Source organism: Pelophylax lessonae (genome assembly GCF_965119305.1).
Source record: "Pelophylax lessonae genome assembly, chromosome: 2".
In the NCBI taxonomy this organism is placed as follows: Eukaryota; Metazoa; Chordata; class Amphibia; order Anura; family Ranidae; genus Pelophylax; species Pelophylax lessonae.
In genome coordinates, this window is record NC_138769.1 from 382298792 (window position 1) to 382315939 (window position 17148).

Genomic DNA, 17148 nt, shown 5'->3' on the forward strand with positions numbered 1-17148 from the left:
CTAACTGAATTGGGGACTTGAACAAAAGGTGGAGATAAATAACAGCAGATTCAACCAGGTTTTTTTGCAGAATACAGGAAACGAATCTCATGCTGACGGAGTGAGTATGAACAGCATGTAGTACTCCATTTATTGATATTTTTTTATGATGTGGATTTAGTGAAACTTTAAGGTAAACTTCTGTTTGGTAATAGCTGTTCTTTCTCCATAGCAGTGCAATAATCTTTAAAGAAATGAAAAGATTTACACAAAATGTGTCAAGACTACAGCAAAACATCTGCATTCCCCTTTAGTCTAATACACTGGTCACCAACCAGTGGTCCCTGGACCACTAATTGTCATGAGAAAATGTTAGTGGTCCCCAGGGGTTCTGCCGAAAATCAACATCATGCCAGATGTAAACTGCCCAATGTTGTTTCCAGTGTTATTATCAATGTGAGCTGACAGTCAATTCGGTCAGCGCACATTGATACCCGATATCTCCTCTGTAATTTCAACTCCAGTGAACTCATAGGGAGGTGCTGGGGGTAGTGCAGAGAGCTGGAGGTGATGGAGGGGACTTCCAATGGCAGAGCTGATCACAGACTGTGGGAGGGAGCACTGAACTCAAGCACATGGCTGGATAAGGGGGTGATATCCAGTGATAAGTCTGTGTAAGGCAGCAGTGTGATGCGGGGGGAGGGGATAAGAGAGCCGGAGCATTGTGTGTATAAAGCAGTAGTGTGATTCAGGGGAAGTGGGGAAGAGGGTTGGAGCATTGTGTTTTCAGCCCTAGCCAAAAGTTTTGAGGATGAGACTAATTCATTTTCGCAAAGTCTGCTGCCTCAGTTTTTATGATGGCAATTTGCATACTCTCCAGAATATTATGAAGAGTGATCAGATGAATTGCAATTACTTAATGTCTCTCTTTGCCATGAAAATTAACTTAATCCAAAAAAATAAACATTTACACTGCATTTCAGCCCTGCCACAAAAAGACCAGCTGACATGTTCGTGATTCTCTCGTTAACACAGGTGTCAGTGTTGACGAGGACAAGGCTGGAAATCACTCTGTAATGCTGATTGAGTTAGAATAAAAGACTTGAAGCTTTAGGCCCCTTTCACACAGGTGGACCGTTCAGATCCGCCTGTTCGTTTTTTTGGCGGATCTGAACGGTCCCCCCATGCATTCCTATGGGGCGTCGGATGTCAGCGGAGACATGTCCGCTGACATCCGACCCGATCCGATCCGTCAAATCTGGACGGATGGAAACCCTATTTTCCATCCGTCCAGCGGATCGGATCGGATGAGAACGGACCGACGGTCCGTTCCCATCCGATTTCCCCCATAGAGATGCATGGGGAACTCAGAGCTGTGTCTCCGCACACAGCGCGGAGACACAGCTGTCATCCTCCTGCTCAGCGGGGGATCGGCGGCTCGATCCCCCGCTTAGAAAAACGGAATCCGTCCGACGGACGGATAGTGTGAAAGGGGCCTTAAAAGGAGGGTGGTGCTTGTTCTTCCTCTGTTAACCATGGTTACCTGCAAGGAAACGTGTGTAGTCATCATTGCTTTGCACAAAAAGGGATTCACAGGCAAGGATATTGCTGCTACTAAGATTGCACCCAAATCAACCATTTATCAGATTATCAAGAACTTCAAGGAGAGAGGTTCAATTGTTGTAAAGAAGGCTTCAGAAGGCTTCAGGGCACCCAAGAATGTCCAGCAAGCACCAAGACCATCTCCTACAGTTGATTCAGCTGCAGGAAAGGGGCACCACCAGTGCAGAGCTTGCTTTGGAATGGCAGCAGGCAGGTGTGAGTGCATCTGCATACACAGTGAGGCAAAGACTTTTAGAGGAGGGCCTGGTGTCAAGAAAGGCAGCAAAGGAGCCACTTCTCTCCAGAAAAAAACATCAGGGACAGACTGATATTCTGCAAAAGGTAAAGGGATTGGACTGCTGAGGACTGGAGTAAATTCATTTTCTCTGATGAATACCCTTTCCAATTGTTTGGGGCATCCAGAAAAACCCTTGTCCAGAGAAGAAAAAGGTGAGCGCTACCATCAGTCCTGTGTCATACCAACAGTAAAGCATCCTGAGACCACTCGTGCGTGGGGTTGCTTCTCGGCCAAGGGAGTGGGCTCATTCACAATTTTGCCTATGACCAAAGCCATGAATAAAGAATGTTACAAAAATATCCTCCAAAAGCAACTTCTCCCAACTATCCAAGAACAGTTTGGTGATAAACAATGCCTTTTCCAGCATGATGGACCACTTTCTGACAAACTCCAAAGTGCTCCCCATGGCCCAATTTTTTCCTTTCATTGTTTTGACACTCATGCAGTGTTGGCTCTCTGCTCCCGTGGTTTTGGTTGGGTGAGTCAGGTTCCCTTGCCCCCTACTGGCAGGTTCCTCTGCCTCACTGCTTTGTGGTCAATCTATATGAAGGATTTGTTCCAAACTCCAAGCATTCATTATGCAAGAATGGGCTGCCATCAGTCAGGATGTGGCCCTTGAAGTTGATGGACAGCATGACGGGGCAAATAGTAGAGGTCTTGAAAAAGAAGGGTCAACACTGCAATATTGACTCTTTACATAAACTTTATGTAATTGTCAATAAAGCCCTTAAACACTTATGAAATGCTTGTAATTATACTTCAGTATACCATTGTAACATCTTACAAAAAGATCAACAAAGACTAAAGCAGCAGACATTCTCAAAACTTTTAGCCAGGCCTGTATAGGGCATGTAAAATTCATGTTAGTGGTCTGAGGGATTCAATATTGTGAGTTTAGTGGTCCATGAGGTCCGAAAGGTTGGGGACCACTGGTCTAATAAAGCTTCCTAGACACTTACGATATATGTCAACATACTCAGAGAAGTAAGACACCCAGTATGAAACAAGGAAACAGCAAAGCATGGACTTTGGAGCAGTAGGCATCATTATAGACATATACAGTAGAAATATGGAATAGGTCCCAGCTGAACTAAACCTATCTCCATTCTTTCTCCTCTTCTTCTTCTTTTCTTCTCTCAGTCTTTTACTAAAAGCTACCCCCAACAGTGTCAGACTGTTCCCTCAACAGGTTCCCTTGAACCTGCCCTTCAGCCACGCCCCCTCTCTCCCCTGATTGGCTAACTGACTTTGATTGACAGCCGGGGGAGCCAATGGCACCGCTGCTGTGTCTCAGCCAATCAGGACAGAGAGAGTCCCAGGTGACTGAGGGACTCGTGGACATCACTGGACAGAGATGGGGCTCAGGTAATTATTAGGGGGTGCTGAGAAGGCTGCTGCACACAGAATGCTTTTTATCTTAATACATAAAATGCATTAGGTTTAAAAAACGTTCTGACTTCACAACTCCTTTAAGGCGTCATCATACCGAGACAAACTTGGAGAAACTTGATTGGCCTGCACAGAGTCCTGACCTCAATCCGATAGAACACCTTTGGGATGAATTAGAGTGGAGACTGTGAGCCAGGCCTTCTTGTACAACATCAGTGCCTGACCTCACAAATGTGCTTCTGGAAGAATGGTCAAACATTCCCATAGACACACTCCTAAACCTTGTGGACAGCCTTCACTGAAGAGTTGAAGCTGTTATAGCTGCAAAGGGTGGGCCAACTCAGTATTGAACCCTACAGACTAAGACTGGGATGCCATTACAGTTCATGTGAGTGTAAAAGCAGGTGTCCCAATACTTTTGACAATGTAGTGTATGTTACATATGTTAAATAGAGTAAATAGCAGAGAAGTGCATCTCACCCTTATGTACCCTAGAAGTAAAAATGCCAAAGATAAGTATATACTTACAGCCGGTGAACAAACAACATAAAAAAAGGCACAGATTGGCATGGTTTGGGACACCAGAACTATAATAGCCCTAAAAAAGAAATACATGAATCATGACACCAGTACAATTTCAGGTCAATGCAGGACAGATCAAATGTAAAAAAGGAAATGTTTAATTGCAATTTATAGACAAGAATAGGCAAGTAAGAGCGTAAAACCGTTTTAGAAAGACAACGACCAGCATAGAGACACAGCTTGATACACAGTGCTCTAATGCATTCTAACAGATTATGACATCCATTTATCTATGGTAAATAAATAGTATTTATAGTTACACAAAGTGCGGGTTGGAACTTTACCAACATAGAAACAAACTTCCCTTCAAACTCAATTTCCTGCAATGTGTTACAGTACTGACCTGAGGTACAATGTCTTCATCAACCATATAGGTGAACAGAGGCAGTTTTTTTATCTGCTGGCATGCATCTAAGCACTGATCGTTGAGCTGTGCTCAGGGCCGTCTTTAATATGGATTGGACCCTGGGCAAACATTTTCTTGGGGCCCCCCCGCCCATGCAATTTCAGAAAATATCAAATAATATAATAAAATCGATCGTGCTTCTAACAGTGATGAATCAAAATGTGCTGGTGTGCAATGTAATCCGAGAGTGCCAATATCACAATTACAATATAAATAAATCCATAATTACAAAAATACAATGGTGCTGCAAAACGAATGTCCAAATCAATCAAATAAGATGAATCACTGTGTGAAACAACATGCACTCCTATGTGCCTATGATATGAGAGGCTGTAGCGCAGGATCCATCGTCGATCAGTGACTACAGAGATCCCGCCATCCATCCATCCGAGGAGGGCTGCCTTATTAGCGTTTCTGGAATACACTACCTGTATACAGAGTTGTATAAAGTACTCGAAACCCATACTTGAGTAAAAGTACAAGTGCTCGATCAAAAAGTGACTTAAGTAGAAGTGGAAGTGCTCGATCAAAAAGTGACTTGAGTAGAAGTACTAAAGTATTCAACATTTTTTGTACTTAAGTATTGCAAGTAGTTTTTTTAAAAATTTTGCTACTCACGTACTGAAAGTAAAAGTACCAGTATGTAATGGGTTGGTGAAATTTTCGCGCTGTCACTCTTTTTGAACTCCTTATCTCCTTTAATGCTGCAGGTACTGTTATTGGTAACCTACACAATACAGATATTAATAGCAGGGGGGGAGTAGCTCGCTTTAAAGGTGCTTAGTGAAAATAAATTAGTGCGTATTATTCATACAGATAAAATTGCTTTCAGTGCTTCCAAATATATTAATCATATAAATCCCTATGTGCTTGAATAAAATACTGTTGACTAATAAATAAATAAATTATCTCAGTGCATAAATAATATCTAATAAGTGATGTAAATATAAATGAATAAATACATTTTCTCTTCAATACATAAATGTTATCTTATAGGTGATGTAAAAATTAGTGCTTAATATAATCCGCAATCCTTATATAAAAAATTGTTATAAAAATTATTAATAAAGTGCCAGTGATAAAGTTGTATAATAGTGCTTTTTAAAATTATATAATTCAAAAGGTGGTAAAGTGCTAGAGTGTCCTTGAAATAAATTAAATAAATAAAAGCGGTGTGTTCAAAAAACTCTTCTTTTCCAATTCTCATGCAGGTGCTCTTCCATGCAGTGGCCACTAGGTGTCCTATGCGCTCACCTCAATTGCCTTTACAATAAGCCTTGTGTTATTTGTTTTTGTATGGTATTTCCTCCTTCTCTATGGCGTGTAGGTCCCGCTAGTAATACCCGAAAACTCTCCTTTGTGGCCCGGTATTCCAGGGGGTATGTGTGGTACCGTTGTATCTCCAAAAACAAATGGGCCACAATAGTGAAGTACCGTTGATAATTTATTAAAATAGATTTTGAAATCAAACTCACATTATATTCCGTCTTTCCAATTGCCGCTACGTCACTTCCAGTTTGTCGTCCTACGCGTTACGCTGCGTGCCCACACAGCTTCTTCCAGGGTAGAAGTACTAAAGTATTCAACATTTTTTGTACTTAAGTATTGCAAGTAGTTTTTTTAAAAAATTTGCTACTCAAGTACTGAAAGTAAAAGTACCAGTATGTAATGGGTTGGTGAAATTCTCGCGCTGTCACTCTTTATGAACTCCTTATCTCCTTTAATGCTGCAGGTACTGTTATTGGTAACCTACACATACGAGTGTTATGCAATTGGAAAGACGGAATATAATGTGAGTTTGATTTCAAAATCTATTTTAATAAATTATCAACGGTACTTCACTATTGTGGCCCATTTGTTTTTGGAGATACAACGGTACCACACATACCCCCTGGAATACCGGTCCACAAAGGAGAGTTTTCGGGTATTACTAGCGGGACCTACGCGCCATAGAGAAGGAGGAAATACCATACAAAAACAAATAACACAAGGCTTATTGTAAAGGCAATTGAGGTGAGCGCTTAGGACACCTAGTGGCCACTGCGTGGAAGAGCACCTGCATGAGAATTGGAAAAGAAGAGTTTTTTGAACACACACCGCTTTATTTATTTATTTAATTTATTTCAAGGACACTCTAGCACTTTACCACCTTTTGAATTATATAATTTTAAAAAGCACTATTATACAACTTTATCACTGGCACTTTATTAATAATTTTTATAACAATTTTTTATATAAGGATTGCGGATTATATTAAGCACTAATTTTTACATGACCTATAAGATAACATTTATGTATTGAAGAGAAAATTAATTTATTCATTTATATTTACATCACTTATTAGATATTATTTATGCACTGAGATAAATTTATTTATTTATTAGTCAACAGTATTTTATTCAAGCACATAGGGATTTATATGATTAATATATTTGGAAGCACTGAAAGCAATTTTATCTATATGAATAATACGCACTAATTTATTTTCACTAAGCACCTTTAAAGCGCGGTACTCCCCCCCTGCTATTAAAAGTACCAGTAGTTTTGAAAAAAAAAATTGCTACTCAAGTACTGAAAGTAAAAGTACAAGTACTGTGTTATGTAGTTATTCAAGAAAGAAGTCAAAAGTTTGAACATCCTATTGTTTTTTATTATTTCAAATGCAGCTTTTATTTATACATACAGTAGCATTTATTTTCGTATGCGCTGATAATACACATGTTTCGAGCTTCATGAAACCTGCCATCTACTGTTCTGGCAGTGGTAATTTTTATAATTGTAACAAGTAACTATGCAGCACAAAAAAAAAAAATATTGGAGTAGAAGTATTGAAATCATTGAAAAAATGTAGTGAAGTAAAAGTAGAAGTAGGAGAAAAAAATTCTACTCTAGGAAAGTACAGATACTGCCTTTCAGTACTTAAGTACAGTAGTGAAGTAGTTCTACTTAGTTACTATACATCTCTGCCTGTATAATGGATTACACACATGCGTTTTCCCTGTGTGTTTGAGGTAAGCGGCCACTGCACACTGTAGAGCATCAAGTTTTGGATTTCGCTTTCTTTAGTCATCACACCTGATTTTGGACTCTTTTGTGAAAGTTTTTTTTGCACATAGGAGTGCATGTTGTTTCACACAGTGATTCATCTTATTTGATTGATTTGGACATTCATTTTGTTAGAAGCACGATCGATTTTATTAAATTATTTGATATTTTCTTTGTGATATTTCCGTGTGACACTATTGTAGTGATTACACATCACCCCTTTTTTTTGCATCCACCATTGATTTCATTTGCACATCATAGTTTTTATGAATTAGCGCTGATCCTGCACACTTTTATTATTATCTTTGAAAATGTGGGCCCCCAACCTGCATACATGTGAATCAGGCCTAAAGTAGGCCCATCAAGCAGTGTCTGGTCTGGTGGTGGCCCAGTGCCATGCAGCGTGCTCTCTAAGGCCCCTTTCACACATGGAGTCCGTCGGACGGACTCCGCTTATCTCAGCGGGGGATTGATCCGCCGATCCCCTGCTGAGCAGGAGGATGACAGCTGTGTCTCCGTGCTGTGTGCGGAGGCACAGCTCTCAGATCTCCATGCATCTCTATGGGGAAATTGGATGGGAACGGACCGTCGGTCCGTTCTCATCCGATCCCATCCGATCCGCTGGACGGATGGAAAATAGGGTTTCCATCCGTTCAGATTTGACGGATCAGATCGGATGTCAGTGGACATGTCTCCGCTGACATCTGATGCCCCATAGAGATGCATGGGGGGACCGTTCAGATCTGCCAAAAAACCAGACAGGCGGGTCTGAATGGTCCGCCTGTGTGAAAGGGGTTTTATAAATAAATCCTTCTGGACACAGCCTGAAATGGTCAGGATTTACTAACTAACTGTATCAACTGTGGTCAGGGCATCAGTTGCAGTTGCACAGATACAAAGTGGATGGGGGGGGGGGTTTAAACATGACAGCATTTAATACAGTCTGTATTAAATGCTGTCATGTTTAGCCCCCCCACCCCCCCCCTCCACTTTGTATCTGTGCAACTGCAACTGATGCCCTGACCACAGTTGATATTGGGCTATTGGGATATCACTACTTCCTATGGGGAGCCTAGAGAGGAGAAAGACCTACCTGGTCTGGTCCTGGCCAGCTCCGCTGTGATCATTGATCAGTGGCTGCCTGTAAGTTGTTGTAGCTGCGGCCTGCGTGACAGCCAGGACAGGAGCACTCTGCTGTCGGCTCCACTGTGCAGTCCTGCTGTCTACTCCTTCTCCTACCCCGTCCCCGAGGCCCTCCGTCACATGACACACCAAGGGGCGGGGCTACGGTGTCATTGAGCTCAAGGCCCTGCCCACTCCTCTCTGCTTGCTCCGTCCTAGGCTACATTTCATGACAGCAATGCTCAGTGCGCAGCCGCGGCGCCGATGCCAGGTCCAGACGGATGCCGGCTTCTTCGCACAGAAAGTAAGTCACTGACAGTCTGAGACTGTCTAGACGCAGCGCCGCGGTCCACGGACCGGAAGTTTGGAACAGAAGATTTATAATACAGCGGTCAGCGCCGATTTGTGGCTTAAGGGGCAGCTCTGCTTTGGGCCCCTAAAGGTTGACAGGGCCCTGGGCAGCTGCCTCTTTTGCCCTGCGGTAGAGACGGCCCTGGCTGTGCTACTTCACTCAAATATTTGCTCACCCCAACATTTAATATCCCTGACATGTGTCTTTTGTACCATGTACTTGTGTTAAAAAGTACCCCGTACTCTTTGTATTGCTTCCTTTGCCTAAAATACCTGGTTATCCTGCCAGTACCTCTGCTTTCCTATGTCAAACTGACCACACTAGGCATGACAGCATATTCATCTCAGGGTGGCCAGTTTCATAGCTGCCCAGGGAAAACAGCCTGCCTGTCGTCCAGAAATAAGACCTGTGCTGACATGCCCCCCCCCCCTGCACAGCCATTCACTGGGAAGATCAATGTACTGCTGTTTATCCAAGCACTTTATGCAGATGAGAACAGGGATTATGTGATCACTTATAAAAAAAATAAAGGTGTGAAGAAATGTTGTAAAGTGAGAATGCTTAAAGAAATATTTATTTTAATTGTTTATTTTTATCAATTTAGAAAAAGTAAAGTGAGCAAACAGAAGAAAAATCTAAATTAAACCAATATTTGGTGTGACAACCCTTTGGCTTCAACCCAGCATCAATTCTTACACTTGCACAAAGTCTGTGATTTTGTATGATTAACTAATTATACCAATCAGGTTCTAATGATCAATTTCATATGTGGGTCGAAAGGCAGTCATTAACCACTTCTGGACCGGAAGAATTTGCCCCCTTAATGACCAGGCCATATTTTGGATTCGGCAACGGCATTACTTTAACGGACAATTGCGCGGTCGTGCGACACGGTACCTAAATAAAATTGATGTCCTTTTTTTCCCACAAATAGAGCTTTCTTTTGGTGGTATTTGCTCACCTGTGCGATTTTTATTTTTTGAGCTATAAACAAAAAAAGAACAACAATTCTAAAAAAAAAAAAAAAAAACAATATTTTTTCACATTCTGCTATATAACATTCCCAAAAAAAAAAATTAAAAATAAAACTTTTTTAACATTTTAGGCTAACTTGTTTTCTGCTACATATTTTTGGTAAAAAAATGGCAATAAACGTATTTTGATTGGTTTACGCAAAGTTATCGCGTCTACTACCTATGGGAAAGATTTATGTCAGTTTTTATTTTTTTTTACTAGTAATGGAGGTTATCTGCGATTTTTTTGGGGCTGCAACATTGCGGCGGACAGATCGGACCCCTGACTAACATTTTAGAGACTTTTGGGGGGACCAGTGACATTACTACTGTAATCAGTGCTAAAAATATGCACTGTCACTGTAATAATGACACTGGCAGGGAAAGGGTTAACACTGTGGGTGATCAAGGGTTTAAATGTGTACCTAGGGGTGTGTTTCTAACTGTGGGGGGGGCGTGGCTTGTGAAATGATCACAGAGACCTGTGTTCCTATATAGAAGGATCACAGGAGCTCTGTGATCATTCTATGGAGAAGAACGGTCAGTTGTGTTTAAAACAGCTGACCGTTCTTCTCTTTCAGCGGGTGTCAGGCAGCAAATCAGAGCCGCCTGCCCCGTGCATCGGCTTTCCCGCTGACGAGCAGGAGCATGGTGGCACGCACTCGTCCCCTAGCTGCCTGCATGCGAACGAAGTATACCTATGCAGGAGCGGCTGCCTGCCGCAGTATAACTGCGGCTGGGGGTCGTTAAGCTGTTAACTGAAATATAAACAGTTGTGTAGGCTTAAAATTGGGTGAGAAACAGCCAAACTCTGCTAATAAGGTGAGGTTGCGGAAGACAGTTTTATGTCATAGGACATACACCATGGCAAGACTAAGCACAGAAACAAGACGCAAGGTAGTTATACTGCATTAGCAAGGTCTTTCCCAGGCAAAGATATCGAAGCAGACTGGGGTTTCAAGACGTGCTGTTCAAGCACAAAGAAATGGGCAATACTGGGGACTGTAGACATGGTTGGCCAAGGAAACGTAATGGAACAAATGCTGACTTCCCTTCAACATTAAAAGATATCCAGCAGTGCCATCAACTCAGAAGTGGCGGAAACCAGTTGGACCCAGTACACACATCTACTGTCCACAGAAGTCTGGCCAGAAGTGGTCTTCATGACCCAGGTACACCCATTTACTGACCGGAGAATCTGGCCAGAAGTGGTCTTCATGGAAGAATTGCAGCCAAAAGCCATACCTCTGACGTGTAAACAAAGCTTTAGTGTGAATCTAGTGATAGTGCAGTGTGGGTGTAGTGTGACCATTCATTTTTACTAGTGTCAGTTGTTTTTATCAGGGCAGGTTTACTGCAGTACATTTTAGTGCGTTACTGCACGTTTAATGCTGTACATTCTAGTGCATTACTGCACATTTAACGCAGTATATTTCAGTGCATTAGTGCACGTTTAACATAGTGCATTTACCGCCCACCAGTCACCAGCCCACCGTTGGCAAAAGCACCTGAAAGCCACACAAAAGGGACACAATTCTGCTACTCCTCACTCCTCACCTTTCCGATCTACCCCCGCTATACCCCATTACCTTGCACCAACCTCAACTATACAGGATGATGGTATAGCGCAGGGTGTCCCATGTCCTTGCAGTACGTCTGCCAGTATCACATAAACAGCTGTAGAATATAACAGGAACATTCCTCTGCCCCATCTGCTGCAGCGGAAAAAAAATAGTCACTGCCACCCACATGCCCAGCGTCTAAATTAGAGCTTGTCAAACCTGCTGGCTTTACAACTCCTGCCTTTCGGTCTGGTGGATTCTGCCCCCTTCTGTGAATTTGCAGAATGTGCTGTACCACAAGAGCAGGTTCCCAGTCGCCATTTTTTTTTATGTAAGGTCATTCCAGCTCTCTAACATCACGTGGAAGGCAATGTTGTGGCATTGTTGGGCATGGCAGTCAGCCATAAGGTCCACTTTACTTTTGACACGTGGGACAGCAAGCATGGTCAGGGATGATATATCTAGTTCACAGAACACTGAGTAAGGAGGATGCAGGACAGGACTCAGTGCTTCAGCTTGTTGTGCCACCACGCCTCCATACAGCTATTGGTGATGATGCCTAAGCTCCTAACCCTCCTCCTTCTCCATGCCCTCCTCTGCTGAGTTGTCCTGTGAACCACAAGTACCCCCAAAGCATTCAAGGGGCTTTTTAATGAGTTGGGCTAAAAGGTGCCATGCAGTACTTCAGCTGGTCTGTCTAGGGGACAGGAGCCACATCGGAGCAGAGATTCTTGCAGCTGCAGGCCCAGAGGTTGTTTACGCCATGCCAGCTGAAGCCAGGAATAGTTGTGTGCGACAATGGCACAAACCACCTGTCCGCTCCTAGACAGGGAAAGTTGACTGTCCTCAACTTGGTGGTGCAGTGTTTCTTAAATAGGTATCCGAGGTAGGAAGATCTGCTAAAGCAGGCCAAAAGAGTCTGTAGCCATTTCTGGGGGTCATACACAGCCAGTGCTTGGCTGAAATTTAGCCGAAATTTCACCTGCTCATAAACCACCTGTTTTGTGACTAGACTTTGGCAATGCTGCAGCAGCTGCACATGCAGCAGAGGGTCATCAACAAATACCTGTGTCAGTATGGCACAATGACAGGGTCAGGCCGGCTCTGCTTGTATTCCCCACATCAATGGCTGCTGATAAAGGATGTATGCACTGTAATGTCATCATTTGAGGAGCCCACAAGGATGGTAAACCGTGACAATGCATGCATGCATGCATCAGTGACACAATCCCTGTTATGTTCCTGCTGGAGCAGACTCTGTGTGGCATTATGGACAGGGCACTCAAGGCAGGGCAGCGGGAGGAAGAGGAGGACTTCTCAAGGCCCACTTTATGCAGATACCATTCTTGCAATGCCACAGAACACAGGAGTGGAGAGGGAGGAGGAGTATTCTGGCAGTTTTGGAGACATTGAAGCAGAGTAAAACATATGTCAACTCTTAACAGATGGTTTTCCATCCCCAGAACCCTAGGGAGGAGTCTACTTCTCATGCCTCCGCAAACTTGAGGTGCATGGGCTCCCTCACTCTTCAAAGCTTGAGAAAGGACCTGAGAATACGTGGTATCAAAGAGAAGGATCACTATTGGTTGGCCACCTTCCTTGACCACCGTTACAAAGGGAAAGTCTCAGAACTCATCCCAAACCCCCAATTTAATCTCTTGAGGACACTTTAAAGAGGAGTTTATGCAATGCTGTCAGATCACTGGATGGAGGCCAAAGTGCTGAGAGGGCTTCCCTTGCAGCTCGGTGCGAATCACCCCTGGAAGTGAGACAGGAGGTGACGCGACCCAAGTAGCACTGGATGCTTGTGGTGGTGCAGGTGGATGGCTGAGAGGGATATCCGGGTCCCTTCTGAGAAGCTCCAGTGAAAGCAAGCAGTGCAGTGGTAAATGCCAGGCCGGGGGTCATACACATGTGGTCAGTCCAAGTAACAGCAAGCCGGGGTCAGTACACAAGTTATCAAGCAGAAGCAGATCCGTGGAGCAAGCCGGGGTCGGTACACAAGTTAACAGGCAGAAGCAGGTCCGTGGAACAAGCCGGGGTCAGTACACAGGTTATCAGGCAGAGACAAGTCAGTGGAGCAAGCCGAGGTCACAGTAGGAAGCAGGAAACAGGAAGCTGACGATAATCCAGCACTGGATTAGAGGGTGAGCGATCCTTAAGAGGAGGCTGGGTTGGTACAATGTGCGCCATGACGCACGGACATGCGCACTCGCCTAGATGGATCGTAGGCTGCACAGCGGCGTCTGAGTCCCTGACAGTGCCCCCCCCAAAGGGCAGCCTCCGGATGCCCAACTGGGCTTGTTTTTCAGGGAATTTGTCATGGAATTCTTTTATGAGTTTAGGGGCGTGAATGTTACTTACAGGTTCCCACGAATTGTCCTCAGGGGGGTATCCTTTCCATTTGATTAGGTATTGTGTAGAATTACCCTTCTTCCGACAATCCAGGATGGACTCGACCTTGAATTCTGTTTCCCCCTCCATCGTGATTGGGACTGGAAAGGGACTAGGCACTGCAGGCTTCAGCAGGGAAGCATGGAACACAGGATGAAACTTGTTGGAGCCTGGTAGGGCCAGTTCAAAGGCCACAGGGTTGATGATCCTCCTGATCTTGAAGGGTCCGATAAACCTTGGTCCTAATTTCTTAGAAGGGCACGAGATCTTTAAGTTGATTGAGGAGAGCCAGACTTCATCCCCAATCTTAAATGCAGGATTCTCCTTTTTCCCGAGATCGTGGAATCTTTTGTACTCCTGCTTTTGTGATGTTATCCTGTAGCAGTCGATAATTGGTTTTAATGGTAGCTATCCGGTCCTGTACTGCAGGAACTGATGACTCAGGTAAGATGTTGGGCAAAAAGGAGGGATGGAACCCGTAGTTTGCCCAAAACGGAGTCTGGTTAGTTGCAGAGTGCAAAGAGTTGTTATATGCAAACTCCGCGCAGGGAAGAAGCGGGACCCAGTTATCTTGAGAGCAGGTACAGAAGCAACGCAGATACTGTTCAAGGGTCTGATTGGTTCATTCGGTTTGCCCATTACTCTGCGGATGATAGGCAGACGATAGGCAAACCTCAATAGACAGAGACTTACAGAGTTCTCTCCAGAACTTGGAAGTGAATTGAACACCTCTATCTGAGACTATGCTGTCCGGGAGTCCGTGTAGCCTGACTACTTCTTTTATAAAGGCATTGGCTGTGTCAACTGCAGAGGGTGTGCCCATCATGGGCAGAAAGTGAGCCATCTTAGAGAGACGGTCTACGACTACCAGAACGGTGGTAAACCCTTCCGAGAGTGGCAGTTCCACTATGAAGTCCATAGAGATTCCCTTCCATGGTTGTTCAGGGATTGGCAGTGGTCTCAGTAGACCCCAGGATTTAGTTTTAGCTCTCTTATTCCGCTGGCACGTGACACATGAACTTACATAGTTGGTACAGTCCCGGACCAGATTTGGCCACCAGAAGAGACGCTGAATGAGCTCACACGTCTTCTTGACCCCGAAATGGCCGGCCAGCTTGTGGTCGTGTAAAGATTCCAAGACCCGTAGTCTAGCCTGTGCTGGGACAAAGATCTTTTTATGGTACCATAAGAATCCTTCTTGTCGTCTCAAGGAAGAGACACCCGGCTCTATACATTGAATGGAAGCTGGCTGGATTGCTGACCGTAAATCGGTCTGGATAAGTAAAAAATTTTGAGCCGAAAGAATGGTGTTAGGCTCAGTCATATTTGGAATGTCTGGAAACATCCGGGAAAGGGCGTCTGCCTTCCCATTCTTTGATCCTGGTCTGTAGGTTAGGTGAAAGTTAAATCGAGAAAAGAACAAGGCCCATCGGGCCTGACGGGGTCTCAGGAATTTAGCTGTCCTGAGATATTCCAGGTTTTTGTGGTTTGTGTAAATCATGATGGGATGAGCAGCCCCTTCCAGTAGGTATCGCCATTCCTCCAAAACATTTTATGGCCAGAAGTTCCCGGTCCCCCACATCATAATTCCTCTCAGGAGGAGTCATTTTCCAGGAGAAAAAGGCAACGGGGTGAAGAAGGGCCTTTGGGCCTATACGTTGAGACAAAATTGCTCCAGTGGCTATTTCGGATGCATCTACTTCAAGCACATAAGGTATGGCTGAATCAGGATGCTGAAGAATAGGTGCCGAGATAAACAAGGTTTTTTAACTTGTCGAAAGCCATTTGAGCCTCTTGTGACCAATAAAAACGGACCTGTTGATGAGTCAGCTGGGTAATAGGTGAAATAATTGTGGAGAATCCTTTTATAAATCTTCTATAGAAGTTGGCAAACCCCACGAATCGTTGGACCCCCTTCTTATCGGTGGAAGCTGGCCATTCCAGGATGGACTTCACCTTTTGTGGGTCCATGGAAATGCCGTTGGTGGAAATAATAAACCCCAGGAATTGGATGGAGCTCTTTTCGAACTCACACTTTTCTGCCTTTACATAAAGACTATGTTCCCTTAGGGTAGACAGTACTCTCTTAACATGAACTCGGTGGAGCTCAAGGTTGGGAGAAAAGATGAGTATATCGTCCAGGTAGACGATGAGAAAGTTATCCAGAAATTCCCGGAAGATATCGTTGACCAGATGTTGGAAGGTGGCCGGAGCATTACATAGCCCGAAGGCATGACCAAGTACTCGAAATGGCCAAACGAGTTCTAAAGGCCGTTTTCCATTCATCCCCCTTCCGGATGCGGACTAGGTTGTAAGCTCCGCAAAGATCCAATTTTGTGAAGATCCGGGCTGAGCGGAAGCGTTGGAACAGTTCTGGAATAAGGGGTAGAGGGTACTGATTTTTAATAGTGACCTTATTAAGTTCCCGGTAGTCCACACAGGGTCTTAGGGTACCGTCCTTCTTCTCCACAAAGAATATGCCGGCTCCTGCTGGTGAAGAAGAGGGGCGAATAAAACCTTTTTCCAGGTTTTCATTAACATAGACTCGGAGGGTCTCCAATTCTTTTTCTGACAGAGGGAATATCCTCCCGAAAAGAATCTCTGCACCTGGAAGAAGCTCGATAGGACAGTTGTAGGGTCTGTGCGGAGGAAGAGCTTCGGCCTTTTTCTTGTCGAAAACGTCTGTGAATTCCCCATAGACTGTGGGAACGTTCTCGGGAAGATCCAATACTGGACCGACGGCCAGGCAGGCAGCAGGAATATTGAATCCTGAAGGGAGGCAATGATTCAGACAATAGTTAGAGGTAAAGGCGATCTTTTTATTAACCCAATCAATTTGCGGATTATGGGCCTGAAGCCAAGGAAGTCCTACGATGATAGGAAACATAGGTGAGGACAGGACATCAAAGCAAAGGAACTCTTGGTGATGGGAGTCCGTTGTGGTGAAGATGGGGTGTGTCTCTTCAATGACTGGTCCAGAACTGGGCAGGGTGCCATCCGCTAACAGGATATGGAGTTGTTGCTTCTTGGCTTGCAGAGGGACACCGAATCTCGTGGCTAGTGAGTGGACCAAGAAGCAGCTACTTGCCCCAGAGTCAATGATTGCCAGGAGTGGAATCTTCTCTTCTGCTACCTGTAGGGAGACAGGGAGAACAAGATGAGCAGGAGATGGTTTGGCAATTTGACAACTCAGCAGAGGTCGGGTGTAGCACTTACTGGGCCTTACTGGGCAGCTGCGCAAGAAGTGGCCGGATTCCCCACAGTAAAGGCAGAGATTGGCCTGGCGTCGACGTTGCCTCTCTTCAGGGGTCAAAGAGGAACGGATCAGCCCTATTTGCATAGGCTCCCCCTCAGTTCCCGTGGTGGCGGGAGGCCCAGGATGCAGTGCGGCAGCAACTGGAACC

At 44.5% G+C, this 17148-nt stretch overlaps 1 protein-coding gene across 2 annotated transcripts in view; it reads right to left on the reverse strand.

Annotated features, from left to right (window-relative positions):
- LOC309546467 (multidrug and toxin extrusion protein 1-like) overlaps positions 1-17148 on the reverse strand; it is a 112505-nt gene that overhangs the window by 19328 nt on the left and 76029 nt on the right. For both annotated transcript variants that reach the window (XM_082246178.1, XM_082246179.1), the window contains exon 13: positions 3797-3866. In XM_082246178.1, the coding sequence (XP_082102304.1) occupies positions 3797-3866 (70 nt within the window). The remainder of the gene's footprint in view (positions 1-3796; positions 3867-17148) is intronic.